Source organism: Panicum virgatum, chromosome 1K (assembly GCF_016808335.1).
Source record: "Panicum virgatum strain AP13 chromosome 1K, P.virgatum_v5, whole genome shotgun sequence".
Classification (NCBI taxonomy): domain Eukaryota; kingdom Viridiplantae; phylum Streptophyta; class Magnoliopsida; order Poales; family Poaceae; genus Panicum; species Panicum virgatum.
In genome coordinates, this window is record NC_053136.1 from 42,497,543 (window position 1) to 42,522,473 (window position 24,931).

At 52.4% G+C, this 24,931-nt stretch overlaps 4 protein-coding genes and 1 long non-coding RNA gene across 5 annotated transcripts; 3 read left to right on the top strand and 2 right to left on the bottom strand.

Annotated features, from left to right (window-relative positions):
• Positions 1 to 711: 711 nt before the first annotated feature.
• LOC120657176 lies at positions 712 to 1,746 on the bottom strand. The gene has a single exon (XM_039935445.1). The coding sequence runs from the start codon at positions 1,594 to 1,596 to the stop codon at positions 1,075 to 1,077; it is 522 nt and encodes a 173-aa protein (XP_039791379.1). The 5' UTR covers positions 1,597 to 1,746; the 3' UTR covers positions 712 to 1,074.
• Positions 1,747 to 10,341: 8,595 nt separating this feature from the next.
• On the top strand, positions 10,342 to 13,992 carry LOC120709454 (aquaporin PIP2-4). Its single transcript, XM_039995086.1, has 3 exons — positions 10,342 to 11,101; positions 12,601 to 12,741; positions 13,558 to 13,992. Exons 1-3 carry the CDS (start codon positions 10,487 to 10,489, stop codon positions 13,666 to 13,668), a joined length of 867 nt encoding a protein of 288 aa, XP_039851020.1. The 5' UTR covers positions 10,342 to 10,486; the 3' UTR covers positions 13,669 to 13,992.
• A 639-nt stretch (positions 13,993 to 14,631) lies between these two features.
• Positions 14,632 to 16,057, top strand: LOC120709462. Its single transcript, XR_005689682.1, has 2 exons — positions 14,632 to 15,085; positions 15,529 to 16,057. It is a non-coding gene; the product is annotated as an uncharacterized LOC120709462 (long non-coding RNA).
• A 1,729-nt stretch (positions 16,058 to 17,786) lies between these two features.
• Positions 17,787 to 24,753, top strand: LOC120709460. The gene is made up of 4 exons (XM_039995096.1): positions 17,787 to 18,346; positions 19,294 to 19,317; positions 19,501 to 19,626; positions 24,117 to 24,753. Exons 1-4 carry the CDS (start codon positions 18,170 to 18,172, stop codon positions 24,591 to 24,593), a joined length of 804 nt encoding a protein of 267 aa, XP_039851030.1. The 5' UTR covers positions 17,787 to 18,169; the 3' UTR covers positions 24,594 to 24,753.
• On the bottom strand, positions 19,802 to 23,610 carry LOC120709447 (phytosulfokine receptor 1-like). Its single transcript, XM_039995075.1, has one exon. The coding sequence runs from the start codon at positions 23,451 to 23,453 to the stop codon at positions 20,103 to 20,105; it is 3,351 nt and encodes a 1,116-aa protein (XP_039851009.1). The 5' UTR covers positions 23,454 to 23,610; the 3' UTR covers positions 19,802 to 20,102.
• Positions 24,754 to 24,931: the final 178 nt, after the last annotated feature.

Consider the following 24,931-nt stretch of genomic DNA (forward strand, 5'->3'; position numbering starts at 1 on the left):
TTGTGAGACGATTGGATTGGATTTGTCTTGCGTTCATATGGAGGCGTGCGTGATCCTTTCCGGGTCTGAACCTGCTAAACCTGATATTAATAGCTGCCTGGACCAGTAAGTGCACTGACCGGATGGCAACGAGAATGGGAACACGGTCAAGGCGATGACTGGAGGATGACACGGCACTGCTCTGTACACACGCTAGCTGCAACGCCAGCAACGGCAAGAGCAAGGTTAGTTTCTTCGGTAAAAAAGAGAGAGCTATTATTGGCGAGACTTTCTGGCCCGGAGCAAGCTGCCAATGGTATCGTTGCAAAGCAGTTGGCGCTTGGCGGGGATGACGGTTGACGATGGGTGCTAGCCTAGCTAGGAGGTTGGTTCGGCACCACAAAGGAATATTCCTTCTTGTTCTCGCTGTGGACTCCGACCCTCTGAATTTGCAGTCGGAGTCGGTGCAGCACGCGAGCAGGCTGATGAGATCGCCGATGATTGATGTCAGTATGTCACGGCAGACTGGACTAGTGCAGACTTGCAGAGATGAGTGGAGGCAAATGCACTTGAAGAGAAACAGGTCAGAACAGCCGCCTCAGTACATTTAAAATCTGCTCCGCGACAAGTCAGTTTAATCTGCTCCGCGACAAGTCAGTTTTTACAGTCGACGGATAGCAACACGGAATTGGCCGCTTTGCATAGCATTGCATATTTACATGATGCTCTACCTAAACTTGTAACAATGTCATACACGACGACGTCACCTGCTAGTGTTCTGCATTCTGTTCAAACATACAGATGATCCACTAGCGACGCAACGATGAACAAATCTTACAAGTACAACAAGTCAAAGAATCTCTCCTGTCTCTCTCCCTGATCTGGTGATCTCCTCCCAACAACAAAAGGGTAACGAAGACGCTGTTAAATTAATGTTACGAAAATCCAGCATCAACTGCACTACTCTCCTAGCTGCAGTAATCAACTAGCAGTCCCGATCAAAAGCTAAATCCTCTGTCGTCGAAGCGAAGCAGCTAGCTATGGCGCAATGGCGCCGTCCAAGTCGTCGCCACGTACGCCAAGTCACGGTCACGGTCAGTCCTGGAACCCGGTGGTCCGCTTCCACACCGCGTCCCGCACCTTGAGCGTCCTGCCGACGGCCCCGCCCGCCTCGTGCGCCGACAGCGACGCGGCGCGGCGCCGCCACGCGAGCTCGTGCGGCGGGATCACGGCGTCGGCGGCGTCCTCGTCGTCGCCGTCGTCCACCTCCCAGTCGTCCCCGGCCGCGGCCGCGGAGCCCGCGTGGTGGGCCCGGTACTCGCCGCCCAGGATCTTGGACCAGTCCGGGATGTTCACTGGCAGGGACCCGTGCGCGGCCCGGCCGGCGCCGCCCGCCAACGCCGGCGGCGCCGCCGGGAGCGGGCGGGCCCGCGGCGCCGGCGCCTGGGCCGGCGCGGCGCTCGGGGCGAGCGCGCCCCAGATGTCGGACTCGTCGAACTCCTCGCCCGCGCCGGCGGCGGGCGGGACGGGCACCGCCACGCCGCGCGCCACCGGGGACGGCGGCGCGAGGTGGAGGTACGCACGCTCCGTGGCCGCCGACCGCGTGCTCCTCGCCATTACCGAACTGCCACCACGTGCTCCGTGGGTGACCGAGACGGATCGCAGCGAGAGGTGTGGAAGCACTAGAGGAGTGAGGCCAACGAGAGGCGGGAGGGATTGGAGGCGGAGAAGAAGCGCCCGCGTGGAGTGGAGAGCAGGAGAGGGAGGGAGGGGAGATCAGCGCGTGCGCCGGTGGTCGGGCCGCGGATTTATACGCGCTGGCGCTGGCTGGAGGGGCCGAGAGCGGAAAGCGGGTGGAAACGGATAAGGCCGTTTATGCAATGACCGTTTCGCCCCTGAGCAACCCTTGGATTGCTACGACTAGGAGGACGGGACGCTCGTTGACTTGTGCCGCTGAGCGGTGGGCCCAGCTAGCAGCGAGCGGTATTCGTTTCGAGGGAAGTTTGGGTTGGTGGGGGTATTTGTTTTTTAAAAAGCTGGGTCTAGGAAGGGAGGTGCCGCCACGTTGGTGGACGACCGGCAGCCGATAGAGTGGTGGGCCCAATGTGTTTTTTTGTTTCGGATAGGTGGATCAGCATTCAGCAATTTAAATAAAACCGCGATCCGAGGATTATCCATTCATGTAAAATAATTACGCCGCGGCCAGTGGGCCAACAGAATTAAACACGACGACCTGCAAAACCGCGACGCGCGCCTACGTGTGTGCACCCAGGGCCAAATTGTTCTTGCTGATGCTGATGATCTGTACGTGCGACGGCGCGAGCCAGAGAGCCAGATGTCAGACCGCCATAAAATTTGGGTGGCCAATGACATGGCTCGGCTCCCGCGGGTGGGTCCCGGGCCCGAAGTGTTCCGGGCCGCCAAACGTACACGCGCCGCGCCGGATCGTTAATTCGTTATCCGCTGCGTGGGAATGGGATGGGGTTCCGTCGCTTTCGGCCGCATGCACCGGGACGCAGAACTAGAAGTGGTGGACGCGGGGCCGGACCCGGTCGCCGGGCCGTTGGCGGCGGCGCACGTGGCGAACCTGGAGTGGATGCGCCCCGCGAGGCCACGTGTGTGTGTGTGGGGGGGGGGGGGGGGGGGGGGGACGCCTGCGCGGCCGGATTCTATGCACCCGCGACGGACAGGGATTTGGATTTTGGATTTGGCCGCGCGACAGCGCCCGTCTGTCGACGCGCCCGCCGTCGCTGGAGATGCAGAGGCCAGAGAGCCTCTCGTTTGCTCAAGACTGAAGAGGGGGAGCTGGTGCCTGGTGGCCGTCTGGTGCTCATCGGCAGTCTGCTTGGTGCGTACCGTGGGCTGTGTCGGTGGGTGGCGTGGCGGTGCCGACGCGCGCGCCGTGCTGCGCGTCGGCGGGAGGGATCCTGCGCCGGAGCGCCCACGGCCGCGGCGGTGCAGTGCATGCACGGGAGCGCCGCTGGGTACATGGTGGATGGCCGTGTTGCATGGATTTCTCTTTAGCAGCTCGTCACATGATGTTCTGGGCTTCTGCGTTCTGGGAGACCGTGGGGACACGCCCGCTGCTCTGCCGGATGTCGTGTCGTTCGTGGCTGCCGGTGGAGGTAAAGGTAAGTGAGGAGCCCGTGGGCCGTGGCCTTGTCGTGGACATTACAGGAAGCTGGTGCACGGTGCTAGATTTGTTGGCCGTGCCCGTCAACAAACTGCTGGCCTTTTTGTAGGTTAGGGACCGAAACCGGTTGAGGGAGGTGGGCTCGGGGCTTCAACTGGCCGCAAAAATTCTACGAGCCTGGGCCGGGAGGAGGAGAGAATGTGCGCGGCCGCTGGCCTTAAAGCGGGCCTGCTACCGCTTGGCCAATGTGAATGTGATGTGCCGCTGGGTCTGCTGGTCAAGTGGGCCTGCTACCGCTTGCAACCAAAAGGAAAATGGGATGACTTATCTAGCCGGTCGCCCGGCCCAAACCGTCAAGGACGTAACCACCAATTAACCTGTACACCTTTGACCAATTAAGACGGAATGCAAGGGCCATTTCTTTTTTTTTACGGGCTTTTGTTTCTGTTCATCCAGGAGGGGGGGGGGGAATTGGAGAAAGGTGCTCTCTCTGACGACCTTGTAAAACTGCAAAATGCTTTGTCTGCTCTAACATACTTCCTCTATGCCGAAAAGAATGCAACTTTCGCGGATCGCCGAGGGCTACCTCCACTCCTTGTCTCCTTGGTGCGGGACTCAGGCGGGCCGCGGAGCTGCTCGTAGGCTTTGGTCTGACCGTGACAGGGGCTCGCGCTTACGGCTGGGACAGACTGCGGAAAGGGCGGCGGTAGCCGGCGGCGAAGTGGTGCGGGAGCAGGAACGGTATTCAAGCCACCGAGGGATATTTCCGAGTTGGTAAGTATCAGGTAAGAGATTGTCGAGATCTAGAACGCGATGGTATAAGAAACACGAAACTTTAGATAGGTTCGGATCGCCAAAAGCATAATATTCTACGTCCTATGTGTTAATTTGTATTGACTTAGATGATGATATATGTTTGGAGGGGGTTCTGCACGCCCTTATATAGTCTGTGGAACAGGGTTATATGAAAATCTTAGCCAGATACAAGCTAAGGAGTATTACTCGAGCATGGTCGAGTAGTTTCTTTTGTTCCAACTAGTCCTACTTCTGATCGGGTAGTTACAAGGGGATAAGTAGGGATGGCAACAGATAAAATCCGTATGGATATAGATTTCGTAGATCCGCACCCGCGAGCCAAAACTCGTGCCCGCACCCACAACCCGCAACGGATACAAAATAATACCCGTACCCGCTATCCGCTGATACCTGTATGCCTGTGGGTATGCCTGTGTACCTGCAAACTTTAGAAAATCAAGTATATAATCCAATTTTAATAGCAAGAAAAAATAATATATAGCGAACAAGTAAGTCTAAACCAATAAATAAAATAGTCTGACATGATACATCCATCATCTCAAATCAAAGTCAGCACAAATTAACACCATTATTACATAAAAAGTTGAGTTGAACCAAGCAAATTTATGGGTTTACGGGTTCGGATATTAAAATTTTAAACCCGCTAGAAGATATCTGTTGGGTTTAGAGTTGTACCGCGCCCGTGCCCGCGGGCGCAAACTCAGACATGAATCCGCGCCCACTGTCCAGTTTGGTATCCGCGGCTATTTTGTACCCATTGTCATCTTTAGGGATAAGGTATGATCCACGTATCATTCTTTATTCTAGAACATTTTATACCTGTGAGCAGTCTCGTTGCCTCAGGTCTGACACAGGGTTCTATTTAAAAATATCTAAATCAAGAGGGGTATATGTAAAATGTAAGGATCTAATTGTAAATATTCAGATCGTGGTTAGTCACCACGATTCGAAAAATAGAGGGTTATCTCATTATCTGCAAATTTTAAGAGCTTTTATGCAATTATATGGGGGCGCTGGCGGCGGCAGCCCTCTCACCGTGCGTCCTGCTCGAGCGCGGCGGTCCTCGCTCAAATTATATCCTCACGCCACGGGATGCGAGTTAGCACGCCGCCGCCGGAAACGGCACCTAGCTGCATGGATGTTTCTACGTTTCCATTTCGACGGCTCATGCACTCGGCGGCGCTCCTCGTCACCTCGCTGCAGAGTTGGTATGCTTACAAGTTACATTTGCGCTGAAGATGTAGAGGATTCCAGTTTTCCTCTGCACTACACCCTGCTACTACCACCAGTTTTCGGCTCGGAGAAGAAGGGCTTCGTGCCGGGCGGAGACGGGGGCCGGGCGGGCAGGGCCATGGCCCTCTAATGTTGGTGTAACTACACATAAAACTCCCTAATCTCATTGCTAATGTTGCTAATTAACAAGGTGTGGCCCCTTCTGATTATCGGTATTAGTAAATTGGCCCCCTCTATGTTTCAATCCTGCCTCCGCCCCTGCGTGCCTTCATCCATCTCCTGCTAAAAGCTTGAGCTGATGCGGGCAGCGTGACCTCGCCGGAGTTCACCCGCGGCGCTCCATTCGCTCGCCGTCCTTTTCCGATCGAGCATCAAAATCCCCGCACGCTTACACGGGGCCGGCCGGACTCCCTGCCGCTAGCTGGTCGGTAGAACCGCCCGACGACGACGTCGCCGGAAACCAGTGGACGGGACACATGCATAGAGCGCGCACGCCGCATATATTTATCGTCCTGTAGCAGAGAATGCAAACTGCCGCCCTTGTCCGGCGCTGCCAGCACTGACGCAGGGCGACGCATCGGGGGGTCTCGGGGGGGACCGGGCCCGTGACGGCGACGCCGGCAGCCCGGCTCTTTCCAGCCACACATGCGCAGGTGGCAGCGCCGGATTGGCCGGCCGCCGCGTACCGTCCGGGCCAGTGATCTCAAGGCCGCCGTCGAGCCAGGTGTCGCCTCTGCAGGACGCGCGTGGGCGTTGCGTAGGAAAAGATGGTTCTTCTTTTTCTTCCACGAAAGGGAAATCCGGAAATGGAAGAAAGGCGGATTCCGTTGGGGTTCAGTACTGTGGCCTCGTGGAAATGGCGGGCATGCCGGCGAATGTTCTGTAACCCTCCGCTTCGCTGTCATGCTTGTGGCTTGTCCTCGTCAGGGAGAGTGACCTGGGCTGATCTCCCATCCGGTACAGGCCTACAGGGCGTGCTCATCAGCTCCTGGCCAATGCTAGGGACAAACGGACAGTACCGGCCCTTTTAATTAGGTCATGTGGATGAGTGGTTGAGGAACGATCGGGGGTATCAGGCAACGGGAAGAGAACAAAATCACACAACTCAGCAGGACAACTCACAGGACAGGATTAAAGCTAGCAAGCTCTGTTCATGCAAAGTGCTCTGCTAGCTAATTGATCCCAATGATCAGCCGTGAGTCCTGCGGCGAGTTTTTCGTGGTCCCAGTCTCCCAGAAGGTCAGGACTCGAGATTAGGTTAGAGAAGAAGGCCGCGCTTGCATCACGGTTGGGAATTGGGATGGGAATGGTAGAGGGCATGGCAAGCAAGCCGGGCTAGAAGCCTCTGGAGTTCTCTTGCAGAAAGTGGGGGCGGTCGAGGAGGAGGACAGCTAATGCCGTCACGCTCACCCAGCTTGTACTCCAGTAGGTTGCAACTAATCGAGCCCGCGATAAGAATCTCGATCGATCTGTAGGTACGTATAGCTAGGGCCCTCGCTATCGTCGTCGTCTGCCTCTGCGTGATGCAGCGCCATGATTCGCTGTCGTCTATCCCTAAGCATCTCCATTGGCGGATAAGTACTACGCCGATTTTCTTTTCTTTCTTTTTCGTCCGTGTTCTTGAATAATAATGGCATCGGCTGAATAATAATGTCGCGTCCCATGCCAAATGTGTGCCACATTTTCCAACTGGCAATTGGCAGTTGGAATGTGCAGCAAGTGAAAGGATCGGGTGCTCTAACCTAAGAGGGGAAGGGGGTGAATTAGGTTCTAATAAAAAATTTGACCTATGGCTTCAACTAGTTTGCACAAAACTTAAACTAAAACAAGCTATCTAGATGTGCAACTAGGTTGTTCTAGTGTGAAACCCCTATCCCAAAAGAGTTTAGCAACCTATAGCCTTTCCTATCAAGAAACTATTCTATGAAAGTAAAGGCACACAAAATGCTAATATGAAATGCGGAAGCTTAATGAGCGGGATAGAAGATAGCAAACTCTTGACGCGGGTGTTTATCCCGTGGTTCGGTTAGCCACAAAGGCACACCTACATCCACGTTGTTGTAGCACTCACTAAGAGTATTGCTACTCGGCCACCAAGTCTCTTCCGTGAACACAATCACGGTCACCTTGGCCCAGGGTTCCACTAAGGAGCTTCTCCACAAAGGATGGGGGTCTCAACGCCCCCCGCACAAAGTGTCGTCGCCGCTCCACACCAAGTCGGAGGGTGTAGCGAAAATGACCTCTCATGCTATATTTCAATATAATGTTTTGGTGATTGATGACACACACAACACTTGGACTAATATGATTGTTAAGATGACCATTCTCAGGCTTTTAGGTTCAAGTGATGACAAAGATAGAAGATATGCGTAGCTAGGCCGAAGGGCCGCCCCTACGGACAAATCAAGTCAAAATAAACAAGACAGAGACAATTTGCTATCACCGGTTAAACCGACGTTAGGCAAATTGTACTTATCGGTGCAATGGATCCAGAAAGCTGAGACTAGGATTTTGCGCCGGATGAACCGACGATGCCTGAAGACAACTTGTCGGTGCAATGACTTGAAGTGAAGCCAGACCCAGAGACACCAGTTAAACCGACGATAAAGAAAAAGTGAGCGTCGGTGCAGTTGTCCAGAGACTCCATTTTTTGGGGTTCTGAACTTACACACACCGGTTAAACCGACGTTATTTTTTGAGAGCGTCGATCGATTGATCAAATAGCCGTTGGAAGATTGTAACAGCTAGTTGCTGGGAAAATACACTCACCGGTTAAACCGGTGATGACAAAAACTGGAGCGTCGGTTTAACCGGCATTAAGGGATTTCGTCAGCCTTTTTCCCAACGGCTAGTTTGGAGGGTTGGGCTATATATATGCCACCCCACGGCTCATTTGAGGTTGCTAGAGACCAAGGAAGTATACAAGAGCCAAAGATCATCTCCAACCACCATAGAGCTTCATTGTACATTATATAGGCTTAAGCACACTTGTGAGAGTGCTTAGTGCTTGTAATAGGGATTAGTTCTTGCGAGAGCTCCCTTGAGAGAAGTCTTGCTGCGGCAAGCAATACTTGTGATCCGTCGTGTGACCCTCCGACTTGGTGTGGAGTGGCAACGACACTTTGTGCGGGGGAAGAGGAGACCCCCTCCTTGGTGGAGAAGCTCCGTAGTGGATTTCGGCTGGGTGACCGAGAGAGACGGTGGCGGTGCACGAGACTCAGTGTCTTGTGGGCACTTGCCTTTGCTTGCCGGCATCGCCTTGGTGGCGTAGTGCAAGACGGTGATCGGAAGAGCCTCGGTGTCCCGTGGACGTAGGCGTTTGCGCCGAACCACGTTACATGACCGTGTCTACACGGGAGTTTGCATCCCTCTTGCACTTACCTCTTTACTTACCATATTACGTTTCCGTATTTACTCTACCTTGCGTGCCTCTACTTTCCTAGTTAGTTTGATTAGGATTGGTTATAGGTTGCAAGTATTTTGGGGTAAGTAGAGAATAACAAAGTTAAACCTTAGTCATAACTAGCATGTATAGGACGTGTTAGGTTTATCTTATGCAAGTAGTTTGAACCCTAGGTTAAAAAGCGATTAGCGACCCTATTCACCTCCTCCCCCTCTAGGGTCGGACACCCCGGTGATCCTTACAGAGGGTCGATGACTTTGCCGGCGAGCTCCAAAGCTCCAAGGTGCCGGCGCACCAAGCTCTTGTTTTGGTTCACTAGAGAACCACAGCACAAAGGCTCAAGGCCTTGCAATCACACTCACTAAGAGCTAACCTTTACACAACACTCTCAAAGTGTGCTAAGGGATAAGGATATGATCTTAATGCTCTTGGATGGCTTGGAGATATTCTTTGGTGTGTGTGGGATGTTCAGCAACTCCAGCAAGCTTCAAATGGCCGGGGTGAGGCGTATGTATAGGCCACCAAGTCTTGTAGCCGTTACTCCAACAGTCAGCAAAAAATATGCATATCATCGGATGAACCGATGCCTCTGGCTGGGGTAGCGTCGGTTCATCCGGTCACTCATAACCCGAAGTAGCCGTTGAACTCCTGACAGCTGACACAGTGACCACCGGTTGAACCGATGCTTAGCCGTCGGTTAAACCGGTCACTCACAGCACTCAACTCTTTTGCTGACGTCATTACACCAATGGTATGCACCGATGCTTCACCGGTTCAACCGGTGCTGAAGACTTGGCTTTTGCCCGACTTGCATCGTCTCTGGAACACGGTATGCCCAATGCACCGATGCCCCTTTTTGAATCATCGGTTCATCCGGTGCCTATAAGCTGACTTGGCTTTGATTCCCTTCTGCACCAAAATACCATGACGTCGGTTCTTCCGACAACCATCGGATGCACCAATGCTCATGCGTCGGTTCTTCCGGTGCTACTGACCCCCGTAGGGGCGGCCCTTCGGCCTAGCTACGCCTATCTTCTCTCTTTGTCATCACTTGAACCTAAAAGCCTGAGAATGATCATCTTAACAATCATATTAGTCGCATTGATTGCGTTGTCATTCGATCACCAAAATCACTCGAAATGGCATAAATGGTGCCATGTTCGTTTCAGCAAGCAATAAGCAACTGCAAGAGCATGCTGACTTCAGTTTAGAAACTTCTGATGAGCTTTTAATCGTTTTGTTTTAGAGGAACATCAAGAAGCCCTGATTAGTTGCTTGAGGACGATGACAGCCACGCTGACAGCGCATGCGTCGCCGTGCGCTGGCCATATTCTGGGCTGTTTGTTTCTACCTGCACAGATGCTTGTGCACCACCCATTGTTCAGTGTTCTCTTCTTCAGGCTCCATGACTTTTAGGCTTACAAACAGCCTAGCCTATGCTCATGTACTACTGCCACAAAATTAAAGCTGAACCACTGATTGGAAGCACCAGTGGTTTTGTGCTTTCAGACGTCAGGCTCCTAATTCGCTCACTAATCTTTGTTTTACAAGGTACAGTACGTAAGCACGGAACCTATAGAATAGGGTGAACATCCCCTCCGGTTGATCACTGGCCACCAGTTTGGGTTTGGCTCTGGCGTGACATAATGATGAGGGTTTAGTCGGTTGTGGGCGGCAAAAATTATAAGCGAAAACCCTGTAACCAGAAATGGAACCCTTATCCCTCACTAATAATGTAATCAGGCGGTCGCTAAGCGAGCCATCATTGAGGCGACGAGCTCGTCCTCTCCCCTGCACGAGCCGTCTACTTCCTGCGCCCCATATATACCATGCCTCTCCCGTCCCCTCACACCACTCAACAAGCTAAGCAAGCTTCAGAAGCGAGTGCCGCGGCATAGCATTCTGAGAGCTGAGCTATCGGCATGGCGAAGGACATCGAGGCGTCGGGGCCCGAGACCGGCGAGTTCTCGGCCAAGGACTACACGGACCCCCCGCCGGCGCCGCTGATCGACGCGGAGGAGCTGACCAAGTGGTCGCTGTACCGCGCGGTCATCGCCGAGTTCATCGCGACGCTGCTCTTCCTCTACATCACCGTGGCCACCGTGATCGGGTACAAGCACCAGACGGACGCGGCGGCGTCGGGCCCCGACGCGGCGTGCGGCGGCGTGGGCGTCCTCGGCATCGCGTGGGCCTTCGGCGGCATGATCTTCATCCTCGTCTACTGCACCGCCGGCATCTCGGGCGGGCACATCAACCCGGCCGTCACCTTCGGCCTGTTCCTGGCGAGGAAGGTGTCGCTGGTGCGCGCGCTGCTCTACATCGTGGCGCAGTGCCTCGGCGCCATCTGCGGCGTGGGGCTCGTCAAGGGCTTCCAGAGCGCCTACTTCGTGCGCTACGGTGGCGGCGCCAACGAGCTCAGCGACGGATACTCCAAGGGCACGGGGATCGCCGCCGAGATCATCGGCACCTTCGTGCTCGTCTACACCGTCTTCTCCGCCACCGACCCCAAGCGCAACGCCCGCGACTCCCACGTCCCGGTGAGCACACACACAAAACTTTGCTTATTATTCAGGTGCACTCGTTCGCAGTGTACGCACAGTAGTTGAACAATCAGTAACTGTTGTTACTATTATTAGTTGTTTAGTTACTGCTAGTGCACGCAATACCGGGCATGTAGAGTTTATGCATACGGCCAGAGGCAAAAATGGATGCTAGATCCTGAACTTAGCAAGTGTTGGTAAAGGACTTTAGCTGACGTACTAGCCCATTGGACTTAGCTTTGGAAGAACTTGCTTTGTCCACTTCGCTTGCCCAAAAAAGAAAAAGAAAAACTCATGCATTAGAACTTAGTTAGTACTTAGCAAACTGAATGTGCAGATTCATAATTGAATATAAAAAAACTATGCAAGTGTAGGTCCAGTGCGTTTTCCTGAGTTGGGTGCTGGAGTACGTAGTGCAGACTGCAGAGATTAACAGTAAAAATTAGAGCGCAAATCACTTCATCGCGAAGTGATTAAGCGTGTAACCTAGCCTAAAAGCAATACCCTAACAAATCATATCCACTTCCACAACATCTAGTAACTAAAGTCTAAATTTCGGCTGCTGCTGCCGCCTGTTGAAGCAATTAGTATACTTTTGGAAGTTCAGACCAGTGTTCAAAATTTGAAAATTTCGGAAATAATAATTTAAATATATTTAAAAGTATTTTTAAAAATAGCCTAAAAATAAATTTCGGCCGAAATTTCACGAAATTCGCTGATTTCGGCCATGTCCGAAATTTTTTGTCAAACGAAATTGAAAACCCTGGTTCAGACTTCAGAAGAACATAGCAAGAACCATGTATAGCAATTAAGTCAAAGTAGCTCTCATGAGCCTGACTAGTTAGTATTTTCAGGCCACATAATGCACAATTAATCATGCCATGCAAGATACGCACATATCAATGGTCCCAATTCCCAAATCCTAGCTGTGCAGAGCACTCAAAATCAGGGGCATGTGAAGATGCATCTCCCTGCCGCATGCATGCATGATTTGGCACTGCAAATGCCGATTATGCAGAGAGGAAGATTCTCTTGTGCTTAGTAGGCACCAACGCAGTCACGCAGCAGTGTCTTCAGTTGTCGTCCCTGTCTTAGTCGCGGTCCCCTGCACAGCGAACGTGAGGTGGCCGATCGCAAATGATTGGCACTTCTTCATGTGGATAAAATTTAGCCTAGATGGGAACAAGGTGCAAAATTCCAAGAGGAATTTGTGGTGGAGCAGCAGCTTACTTTGCCTTCAGATTTGGTGACCCATCCCTTTCTAGGACCCCAATTTGAAAACCTTAAGCTCTTTTCTGGAAACAAAATAGAAAATGATACTACTTGTTTTGTCAGTAGCTTCTGTTCGGTTGATGTTGTAGCGGATGAAAAGCTAGAAAAACTGGTACTTGGATAATATTTCGTTATGAAATTAAAGTAACTAGCTCTGAGATGTTAATTGACGGCGAGCTAAAAGCCTAAAATATAACTGTCTACTTTCCCTTCAACCTATGCAGGTGTTGGCTCCCCTCCCAATTGGGTTCGCCGTGTTCATGGTGCACCTGGCCACCATCCCCATCACCGGCACCGGCATCAACCCGGCCAGGAGCCTGGGAGCCGCGGTCATCTACAACAAGGACAAGGCCTGGGATGACCAAGTACGTACACACTTACCGGCGTTTGTTCAGTCGTGATTGATAATTAAAAATGCGGCTGCGCCATGCATATGCCTGAATATTTTGTCATGCTAAATTCCTAGTTGACAGAACATTATGAATTTTTTTAGAAGAAAACAGAACATTATGAATTATCTAGTGCAAATTAGCCAACGGCTCAGGATAGGCATCAAGACTCTCTCTATATTGTTAATCCATCTACATCAATAGTACTAAAACAACTCTATCGGGGGGTTGAAACGGTCCCCACCCGTGTTTCATTAAGAGGAAGTGACACACTCGGCTCTTAACCCGATCGAGAAACCCCTCGAACTCTGGCCCACCAGCGAGGGGGATTTTTTACCCCGCGGCATCGGAAATTCGCGTCCCCAAGAACTCGAACCCGCGCCATTCCATTATCTAGTACAGCTGTTTATAACTTTATATTAGCCTATGCATGACATATGCACACTCATTGACACAATATACAACCTAATCCCTTCTTGCCACACCCTCCTTACCTTACGGACACCTAAAAGATGCCCACTATTTGTTTGGAACTACCAACAAGGCAACAACCCTCCTGTTGTACACCTTGGCTTGGTCAAGCATTTAACTATGCTTAATCAAACAAATCTCTTGAAGATAAGCAAGTAAAAGAATTGCCTAGGATATCTTACATTATGCACCATGGAAGCATCAAAGGTGTAGTTTTTGCACCAAAAAAAAGAAAAGAAAAACAAAGGTGTCCTAATAATTTAGCTCCACTCTACCACCGCTCACTGTCCATCCGTGTCTGCGTCTGTTGTTTTTGTGCAGTGGATCTTCTGGGTGGGCCCTCTGATCGGCGCCGCCATCGCCGCCGCGTACCACCAGTACGTGCTCAGGGCCAGCGCCGCCAAGCTCGGGTCCTACCGGAGCAACGCCTAGGTCCGGCCGGCCGCCGGCGAGGAGGGGGGCCCCACCGAAGTGTAGATATGCGCGCACAACCGACGCCCGCTTCCCGATCGATCCGTTCATCTGCTGTCGCAGTTCGTAGTAGTCGTGTAATCGTGTCATGCTCGCGGGGTCTCCGCGCCGTGTTTCGATGTGTTCCGGAGTCCGCCGCCACGTTCGCTTGCTGTGTTTTGCTTCGAAAAAAAGTGTGATATAATCTTTGCTATTTTTTTCTGTATGTATGTATTTGGTATGGAGAATTTGGAAACTGAGTTATGTGAGCTTTTATCTATCGTCTATGGAGCAGTGCGGCGTATATATCTTTGCATACGGGTTATTTCCCCCCTCCAAACACATTATAATAAAATCAAGTGCAACGCGCACGCACATCCAGCTCTATAAATGAACATACATGCATATCCTAGTCAGTGGCAGAGCTCGAATAAAAATTTAGGTGGGGCACAATCGCCACCGCTTTATTGCTCGCCAGCTCGTCAGAAAGCATAAAGACGGGATCCTGGTGGTGCAACTCCGACAGTAGGTGGGGCAGCTGCTCTAGCCTGCCGCATGGAGAGCTCCGCCACTATTCCTAGTGTTATGAATGTTTTCTGAAAGACTAAAAATATCGACGGTAATGATAGATACTTGGATTGATATTGCCTACCACTAAAAAAAATATTTTTTTGAAATATTCTAAAAAATATAATTAGCTGAAAGAAATTTGAATTCGGATGGCAGATGCCGCTTAAGGAATCTAACCAAGGAACAATGCTCAGCTCGCTACGTATCAGTATGCTGTCCCGATTTTCTTTCTCTTTTTCTAAACTCAGAATTTCTTTCTTTTAACAGAGCCTCCTGAAATTTTTTTGAAAAAAAAACGGAAACAGAGAAGCCTCAAGTGGTACTTGATAAGCGGCATGAGTTGGGCTCACGGCCTAACTACAAGCCAGCGCGGGCCCGTCTCTCTCTCTCTCTCCCTCTCTCTCTCTCCCTCCTTGGACCTACTAGGCCCAATGCATCAGCCTGCGCGGGCACCGGACTCCGGGAGTCGGCAGACGGTGGTGGTGGCCGCGAATCGACCGCCGCCCTCCGTTCCTTGCCGCTCATGGGCGGACACCCGTGCCGAATGCTCCAGTGTTCAGCGCAGCGCACGGGAATCCACGGGGTCCCATCGAGCGCGCATTCCCCTGGCCGTCGCTCTCCCGTGACCCGCCGTGATGCGCGCGCGCGGGGGCGGCACCGGCCGTGACGCCCGAGCAGGGCGGAGGAAGGCGACGCCCACCGTCGTGGCGGCGCGGGAGGAATGGGACGTGCGCTCGTTCGCGAGGAGATACTGTGGTGGACCACGAGGGTCACAGCATACACACGCCGCCTGTTCGAGAGAATGCCTGAACCAAGGTGTGCCAGTGAGGTAACGCTCCCTTGGTTTCATCCCTGTGTTCTGTATCATATGCTTCAGATTAAGAGTTCTAGTTGGTTCTTGTTCCAAACTTATTAAAAAAGTTACTAGCATTTATATCTCCAAATAGGTTTAGTATGAAAATATATTACATGATTAGCCTAATGATACTTATTTAACAATATAAATGTTAATACTATTTTGTATAAATTTGCAACTTACTCCCGAGAGTCATTTTTTTATGGAGCGAGTACTTTTTCTACTTATTAGGTCCAGCCGGCAGCGTCAATGGATGATTCAATCGTTTCTTTCACATTTTGTTTCTTGTTCCATTATTTTAGGTAGCGTTTGGTTAAAAAGCGAGATAGGATGGTTTCATTCCATATTTTAGGGATGGAATGATTCCATCAAGTGTTTGGTTTGAGGGATGGATTGACTCTTCTTTTGTTTGATAGGTAAAGGCCCGTGCGATGCTATGGGAACACAACTGTTTGACTTGAGGGATAGATTGACTCTTCTTTTGTTGGTAAAGGCCCGTGCGATGCTACGTGCACACAATTTTTAACAAAATAAATGTAGTAAGAAGACAATAGACATATTGTTTAAGCCATAAATTTCACCTAGACAGTTTTGGTGGTAAATGCCCTTTGGCTGCTGTGTGCAACACGGACAAAAGGTCATGGCTGCATACCTGAATTTTTTCCCCCGAGTTATCCTGTCACTATTTTAGTTTCCACATGGTATAGATGTCTAATTTTTTTTCTATGCCAACATATTGTTTTGGTTTTTGTCAGGATTTCTGTTACTGATACATATATCGTTTATAAATTAGCAGAGAGAAATTTGAACCACGATGGACAGGACAGGTGCCGCCTTGAGGAATCTAGCAAGTATATGCTCAGTTCTCTACGTACATGTATATGCCGTCCTGATTTTTTTTTCTTTTTACAGAGCCTCCTGAGTCTTGACCTGCAACTTTATTAACTTTTGACGAAAAATGGGGGGAAAAAATAGAAGCCTCAAGAGGAATTGGGCAGCGGTATGAGTTGGGCTCACGGCCTACTAATTGATAGCAACTTAGCAAGCCCAGGGCGGGCTCCCGTCTCTCTCTCTCTCTGGATCTACTCGCGCGGTCGCGCGATCGGGTCCTCCAAAAAAGGGGGGCTTTTATATTTTTACCATTATAACGAATTGCACTCATCAGATTATCACTATTACGATGCCACCTACATCTATACCATAAGAGAGAAGTTTGACTTAAAAATTTACCACATTTGAGGATGTGGCAGCCACGAGACCGGTCCACGCTGGCGCTGAGTCAGCAGGCACCGACGCCGTTCGGCCCCGTTACTGCACGCTGGGCCCGGTTGACGCCGCCGCCTTCACCCGGTGCTCGTGTCCCTTCGCTCTTGGGAGAGGGAGCCCGGCCGGCTCTGCATTGCGCGGATCCGCTGGCGCGGCCCTTCGATTTGGGCGGCAGCTCGCCGATGATGGGGGCGGAGAAGCCGGCTCTGGGGTTCGCGGAGGTGGATGAGCTGGAGCTGTCATCGCCGGCGGGTTCGCCGTTGCCGCCGCCCCGGAAGATGCACACGCTGGACTTCGAGCACATCAGCTCGCTCGCCGCGGTGGCCGAGTTGCTCTCGCCCGGGAGCAGGTGGGGGAGGGCGCTCACCAGCGTGCGCGTCGTCATCTTCCAGGCCAGGATCAACGTGCTCCTTCCCTTTGGCCAGCTCGCCATCATGCTCCACTACCTCAGCGGGAAACACGTAAGAGCCGCACGCCGTTTCCGAATCTTGCACTGTTGCTTTCCGCAGGCGCTCGTCGACGCCTAGCGGCGCGCGGGCCGAGCGGCTGCGTCTGCTCGAGGAGGACGACGCCAGGCAGCAGCACGCGAAAACCAACGCGTCGGCGTGGGCAGCGGCGGCGCACGCGAGGCGACGCGCGCGCAGGCGGCGGCCGGCGCTAGGGCGGCGACGCGGCGCGGGCGCCGGTCGGCATGCAGGCTCAGGTGCACAGTACTGGCGAGGGCGGCGGACGCGGCACCCCGCAGCGGCCAGGGCTCGAGCGCAGGCCCCGCGCCGGCAGAGGGCTGTGTGGCCCCGTGCGTCGGCTGAGGGCGCGGCATTGAGTGCCCAGCTGCGACTGGCGGCTTCCAGGCGGGCACAAGAGATGGAGTCGGTCGCAGGGATGAATGGATGGACAGGGGGAGTGGTAGGGCCGTCCCCCGCGTCGCTTTCCAAGGGCGGTTTGGGCGGAACTCTCGCCTGTGCGCCGCCGCCCCTCCCAATCCCAGCTCCCGCGCCTCGCCGTCGCCCGAGTGGCCACCGGAAGTCTGGCCGGCCGTGAGGAAGGCGGCGGCGGGGTTCTAACCTCTCTCCCTCTCTCTTTCCCTCCCCCCTTGTCCTCTCATGGTGGCTGCTAGATCCGCGGCGGCGGCGGCAGTTCCCGGCGGCCAGTTCCGCGGCGGCGGCAGCCATTCCCGGTGGCCTGCGGCCTGATCTGGGGCTCGGCGGGGCGGGGAGCGGTGGCGGCAGTGTGGCTCGTGGCCCGGTGCGCCAGTGCGGTGGGCGGCGCTCGCGGCCCGGCGCGGCGGGCGATGGTGGCGCTCATGGCTTGGCACGTCCGGCGCGGCGGCAAGGGTTAGCGGCGGCGGCGTCAACCGGGCCCAGCGCGCAGTAACGGGGCCGAACGACGTCGGTGCCTGCTGACTCAGCGCCAGCGTGGACTGGTCTCGTGGCTGTCACATCCTCAAATGTGGTAAATTTGTAAGTCAAACTTCTCTCTTATGATATAGATGTAGGTGGCATCGTAATAGTGATAATCTGATGAGTGCAATTCGTTATAATGGTAAAAATGTAAAAGCCCCCAAAAAAGGAAAGAAAAATCGCGATGGGGAAGGAAGCCCGGGCACCCGGCTCCGGGAGTTGGCAGACGGTGGTGGTGGTGGCCGCGCTGCGACCGCCGCCCTCCGTTCCTCGCTACTCCTCGGTGGACGCCCGTGTCAGATGCTCCAATGTTCGGCGCCGTGCGCAGGAATCCATGGGGGCCGATCGAGCGCTCATTCCCCTGTCCGTCGCTCTCCCGTGACCCGCCGTGATGCGCGCGCATGCGCGGGCGGCGCCGGCCGTGACGCCCGGGCAGCGCGGAGGAAGGCGACGCCCACCGTCGTGGCGGCGCGGGAGGAATGGGACATGCACTCGCGGGGCTCGTGAGGAGAAACTGTGGTGGACCACGAGGGTCACTGCACACGCACGCCGCCTGTTCGAGAGAATGGCTGAACTAGGGATGGCAATGGGTACCCGAAACTTGATGGGGTTTTATTCTATTAGGACACGGGTTTGTGTCGATTTTTATACCCGTGAATCTATTAATGGGTAGAATGTCAAACCCATCGGGTTTACGGGCACGGGTCTGGGATACTGAAACCCGAACCCGCAAACCTCGTGGGTTTATTAAACCCGGTTCATCAGCTAAATAAGCCTATATAATAAATAGGACTTGGCCCATTTAGTCTAATTGACTTGGCCCAATTTTGAGCCATCTATACCACACAGCCCGGCCTTTGCTTGGTCACTCCTACGGCCGTGCGCGTGCGCCACTGTGCCAAAAGGCCCATGAGCGAAGCCGTGCCTCATAACACCCGGACCATCCTTGCAAACCCTAGCAATACTCTTTCCCTCCCATCACTAGCACACGGTCGGGCGGCGGCGCATCTGCCGCAGCAAGCGCTGGAGGCTGCTCCGCGCGCCAGCCTCGTTCGCACTCGCCCTTTGCGCGCTTGCGTGCTCGCGTCGCGGCCGCGCTGGCTCGCCCTGCCCCCTCGTCCCTCCCGCACTCCGGCCTCTCGAGCACCCCGCGGCCGCGCGTGCTTGCCGACTCCGCCGTCTGCTCACCCTCTGCCCCGCCTGCCTCCGCCCGCTACGAGCACCGCCGCGAGCAGGCTCGCTTCTTCGCCAATCTGCCCCAACTGCGTCGCCCTCGCCCCCGCGTCCGTGCGTCCTCAGCCCCTAGCCGCCGTCGGCGCGGCCTCAACGCGGCTACCCAGTGGTGCTATCGGGCACGGGCGACCCGCGGGTCCCTGAGACCCGAGCGGGCATGGGTTTGGACAGAAATTTGTACTCGTGACGGGTCGTGGGTTTGTTAACGGGCAGACTTATTTTTCACGGGTACGGGTTTGGGATGGGTAAACCCGACGGGTTTGTACCCATTGCCATCCCTAGGCTGAACCATGGTGTGCCAGTGAGGTAACGCTCTTTTGGTTTCCTCCCTCTATTTTGTATCGTATGCTTCAGATTAAGAGTTCTAGTAGGTGCGTTTGCTGCTTATTCAGCAGCAAATTTATGCTTCGAATCTACTCCAAGAGCAAGTTCTCTTTTATCTGGATGAGCTTATTTTTGTGGCTTCTCTCTTTTCTTGTTTTGGGATAGACTGCGAAATCCTTGACTGCAGCAAGGAGACAAGGACCTCCGCCACCAGTTTTGAACGTGGATCTCACTATTATCAGAAGTGCCAGGCAGAGGAGTCACAGGTTAAGGTGGGTAAGTAAGACAAAGGTACGAGTAGCCGGGACGACTTCCTTCCCACATGGTGACATGGATAGGATGAATATTTTGACTCGTATTCCTTTCATGTTGATCAGATATTTTGTTTTTATCGTATTTACCACTAAGCTAATGTCAAAATGCATAGCATCACGCTTAAGTTGCAAGGCAATGCACAACAATGAACTGGTGCAAGAAATGCATGGCAACATAGTAATGAACTGCAATATTTTCACAAACTTGTTAGACAAACTAAGACATGTAATTATGCCCTTATTTAGAAAAGCCCCTGGAACTATATACAGGATATTCAGACCAAAGCTGAAAGTTAGATCTCTCACTAAGTTAGACTCCCGTGAAGCATGCATTATTGAATATACAACCATCATGCATTATCTTACATCTCTCACTAGAGAAGGATGTTCATCCTAGAGAGGATCAATTAAACACAAGTATTCCCCCCCAATATCTGCTGTATTGAACTAGCCTCACTTTGTTGCATCACTGTTGACACCAATGTTGTCAAGCCATAGAACTAACTGATGTGTTAATGGCCTCAGTTTAGGTGAATCACTTATGCACAGGCAAGCAATGTCAATCATCTGCATCATTTCCCTCTCAAACTTCTTATCGTACATTGCACGGTCCAAGACATCAGCTTCACGGTTCTCCTTTCTCATATGTGTCACCCATGAGACCAACTCCCGAGCTCCCTTTGGCTTGCACATATCTACAGGCCTCTTTCCAGTTACTAACTCCAGAAGTACAATGCCAAAACTATAAACATCACCCTTGAAAGTGGCTACTGAAGACTGGCCATACTCAGGGGGGATGTAACCTAATGTGCCAACTAGGTCAGTTGTCACATGTGTAGCATAGGGACAAATAAGCCGAGCAAGACCAAAATCAGCCAAATGGGCTTCAAAATTCTCATCTAGAAGGATGTTACTTGATTTGATGTCACGATGGAGAATATGAGGTTGGCATGACAAATGCAGGTATGCCAAACCTCTTGCTGCTCCTTTTGCTATCTGAAGCCTCCTTGGCCAAATTAATCTTGAGGGGCCATCAGGATTTTCATGAAGCCAATGGTCTAGGCTGCCATTCTCCATGAAAGAGTAGATCAGGAGTCTGTCACTGCCAATCCTGCAGTAACCTTGCAGAAGCACAAGATTGGGATGCTGAGCTTTTGATAACGTCTCCACCTCTGCTTTGAACTCCCGTTCCATCTGACCAAAGTCACCTGATAGTCGTTTGATGGCGATTGTAGCTCCATCTGGTAATGTTGCCTTGTAGACTAGACCAAAGCCACCACAACCGATGATGTTAGCCTGATCAAAGTTGTTTGTCGATTTCAAGATGTCAGTGATGGTCAATGCCTTACCATCCTTGTTCTGAAATAGAAGAACCAGTGAGGCTGGCGCCAGCTCGAGGGCTCTATTTGTATCTGTGACAGCCTTTACTATATGATCCTTCCTTCTGAAGCTATTCTTCAGCACAAACACAACAGCAATAGACAATATAAACGCTGCTCCGAGTGCAATACCGATAGCTATTCCAAATATGATGCCTTTATTCTTTCTCTTATTTGTTGCAACCATTGTAGGAGCAGGAATTGAATGACATGGGGATAGGCCTAGGTGAGCGCCACAGAGTTTAGGGTTACCCTCATAAGAAGAATTACTGAATGTCGAGAATTGGCCTCCTGATGGAATGGTACCATTCAGATTGTTGTATGCCACACTGAAGCTTGATAGAAAATTCAGCTTTGTTAATGAAGATGGGATGCCTCCGGTAAGATTGTTATGTGATAAATCCAAGGATTCCAAGCTCGACATGCCTGATAGATCAACAGGAATGACACCAGAAATATGGTTGTTGCTGAGGTCCAATACATGTAGGTTCTTGAGGCTTCCAAAGCCCAGCGGTATGGGACCTGTGAGATTGTTATGGCTGAGAACTAGAGAAGGTGGGAAGCTGCTAACCTGATTATACTGCAACCCTTTGCTTGTTTTGTTCCTTTTAATGAAGAAAGGAAAATAATCAGTCTCTGTCGACTGCTGTTGGATGTTTCTTGTTACAAGGCCCTTCATGCTTGACAAGCTTTCTGGAAATCCTCCAGTAAGTGAATTGTTGGATAGATCCAAATAGAACAGAAACTCAAGATCACCAACCCATGCAGGAATATTCCCGACCAACCGATTCCATGACAGATCCAGCACCTTCACCTGTGTGAAATTAGCTACCCATGGTGGCACTGATCCTGAAAGATGGCTATTAGCAATGACAAACACTTGAATGTTGTGAAAGCCATGTATCCCAGTCATCGGCAAGGCCTTCCTATCATGGAAGTTCTTTGTGAGCACGAGGCTTGTTAGGCCTCGACAGTCCTGAAGGACAGATAATGCGGAAGGCACATTTGTGAAGCTATTGTTTGAAAGTGAGAGGTAGGTTAGCAACTGAAGCTTCCTGAAACCAGCAGGGATTTCACCACTGAGGTTGTTTGTGGCAAGGTTCAGGCTTCTCAGGTTATGGCAATCCGTCAAACTATCAATTGTGCCAATGAACTTATTCGTGCCAAGGTCGAGTGAGCTAAGTTGTGTCATTGCCGAGCAGTTGAGGTTAATCTCTCCATTCAGCGAATTGTTCCTCAGGTACAGCATCTTCAGTGACGGCGAATGGCACAGTGATGAAGGCAAGGGGCCCCTGAAAGTGTTGGACTGTGCAGAGAAGAACTCCAACTTGTGGAGGCTACCAAAAACATTTGGAAGGCACCCATAGAATGAATTGAACGATATGTCCAGCCTTGCTAGGCTGGACAGATTTTCAAACCTTGGGCTCATCCTTCCAGAGAGCTGGTTCTCCTCAAGAGACAAGTTCTTCAGAGATGGCAGCCTGAATAGGTCATCTGGCAATCTCCCGGAGATGCTGTTGATGTCGACATACAGCTCCTCGAGCTTTGTGCAGTTTCCGAAGCCTGCTGGGAAGTTCCCTGTGAAGAGATTGGACGAGAATCGCAGCACCCTGATTGCACCAGAGGACTCGCAGATGCTTGGATCAATCTGCCCGGTAAAGGAGTTGTACCCTGCGTCGAACACCACGAGCTGCTCTGAACCACGGAGCGTGGGGTGGGAGCCGACGAAGTTGTTGAAGGATATATTGAAGAGCTCAATCGACGGGAGAGACATGTTGTCCGGCAACGTGCCTGTGAGCTCATTTAAGCTGAGGTCGAGCTGCTGCAGCCTCTGAAGCTGGAACAGGGGCTCTGGGACGGCGCCACGGAAGCTGTTGTCGGAGAGGTTGAGCGACTGGAGGTGGTCCAGCTGCGCGAGCGAGGGAGGCAGCTTGCCCCCCAGCCTCCGGCCATGGAGGTCCAGCCCGACGACCCTTCCGCTGCCGTCGCACGTGACACCGCCCCATGCACAGCAGCTGGCTGCGTCGGAGGTCGTGTTCAGGAATGCCCAGCCACCGACGCCTCCTCGGTCGAGACCTTTGGAGAAGCCCTCCAGGGCTTTAAGATCACCCGGGTGGCAGGAGCTCTGGTTCTGGGAGTTGGCTGGAGACAGGAAGAGCAGCAGGACCAGGACAGGCGAGCAGGGGAAGAACCGGCGTGGCCATGCGGTGGTGCGTTGCATCAAGAAATGCTCCATGGAAGCAAGGAGACAGTACAGTACAGTGATGACGCTGGGCGGCGAAGAAGGCTTCTTGCTCGGCCTTTTCAGGACCTCTACGGCACCTAGGCCATATGGTGTGTAAAGCTGGCCTCGCCTGGGCGCTTGCACCCGAAGTAACAATGGTGGGAGGGAGCGACGGAAGTGATGAGGTGGGAGGGAGACCATGGATGGGACAGTAGTGTTGCAAGGGAGGTCAGGGGGGGACGGCGCGGCGTGCGTCGGTTTTGACTTGTGGTTGTGCAGGCACTCACTCAGCCGCGGGTGGCCTCAGTTTTCTTGGGTGAATTGATTGTCCTTTTCAACTTGCAGAAAGAATCCACGGTGGGAAATCTTTTGACCTCTGTTCAAAATTGGCCTACCCGTCGTTCTCAGCCTGCCTTTCTCTCCCCATTTGGCAGCTCTGATGGGGGCGATTATTGTAACCATCACGAAAGCAGACCACTATCTCAGGATAGAACCTGCATACCGAATAGATATTAATGGTTATTGCCCCGGCCGAATGAGTGCTGCCTTTGTGCCCATTTTATCCAGAAATAAAATATAGTCGTCCCTGTTATTGAAGATATCGTGTCATTGAAATGCTGCTTAGAACAGGTGGAGAAACATGGATTCGGAGGGGGGAAAACATCATTACGGAAAGCATGTTTAGTTGCGGAAATTATTATGAAAGAAATGGGATGAACTACTATGCCTAATGCCTGTTTCATGTTTCACTTTCATGCATGAGGTACAGTACTACAGTAGCTTGCTTGCTGCGTGCAGTTGCTGTGCTATAAATTATCAATACTTGTCCGTGCCATGCTGACCGGAATGGTTTTTATTGTGCAGGACTGCGCATTCCGCTGGGGGTTGGGTGTGGGGAAGGCGATGGAGGGTTGGCCGCGAAGTCAACCGCCAGCGGCAGGGGGCACGTGTGCCGCCGCCGCTTTCGGCCGCGCCAACGTCCCGCGCGCCAGGGCGCCAACGCGGCGGCGGCGCCGGCCCCGGCCCCAGAGCTGGGCGCCCCTTGGCGGGGACGAAGCACCGGCGGCGAAAATCTTCTGGTGCACCCTGCCCTGCGTTGTGGTCTACCAGGCCCGGACAAAGCCGTCCGGTGGCGTAGCCGGCGGCGGCGGCTGCCCATTGGCAGGTAGTAGCATGCTGGATCTGTTGCTGGCGGGCGTTGCGTTGCCGGCTGACCTTTTTTTCTTTTCATCTGGTGCGGTGTCTCTCTCTTCAAGTCGTGCTGCGCTCTGGTACAGTGAAACTAGTACGGGGCCTGCCATTGACATTGACACGCGCACCATTATCGTGTCAGGGAAATGAAAGAGACGCGATTTTGAAAGATGTAGACACACCGATAGCCGGTGGGGGGATTTAAAGACAGGTAGTAAACATGTGATTCTATTGAATTTCTTTTGTAACACCGGAGAGTGGATTGAATCGCATCTGATGTCGGTAATAGTTTTCTCTTCTTTTAATGTTTTGTGTTCGTGTTTACCTTTTCGAGAAAAAAAATGGTATTTTCATGTTATCGGGTTCGCCTTTTTTTATATTCATGGATTATCGATCCGAACACCAAGGTCCTCTATTTTTTTCTAATGTTTGATGGAAACTGGTGAGGTGGACACCTGAGTGGTACATTTATTTAGTCAAAATGACGA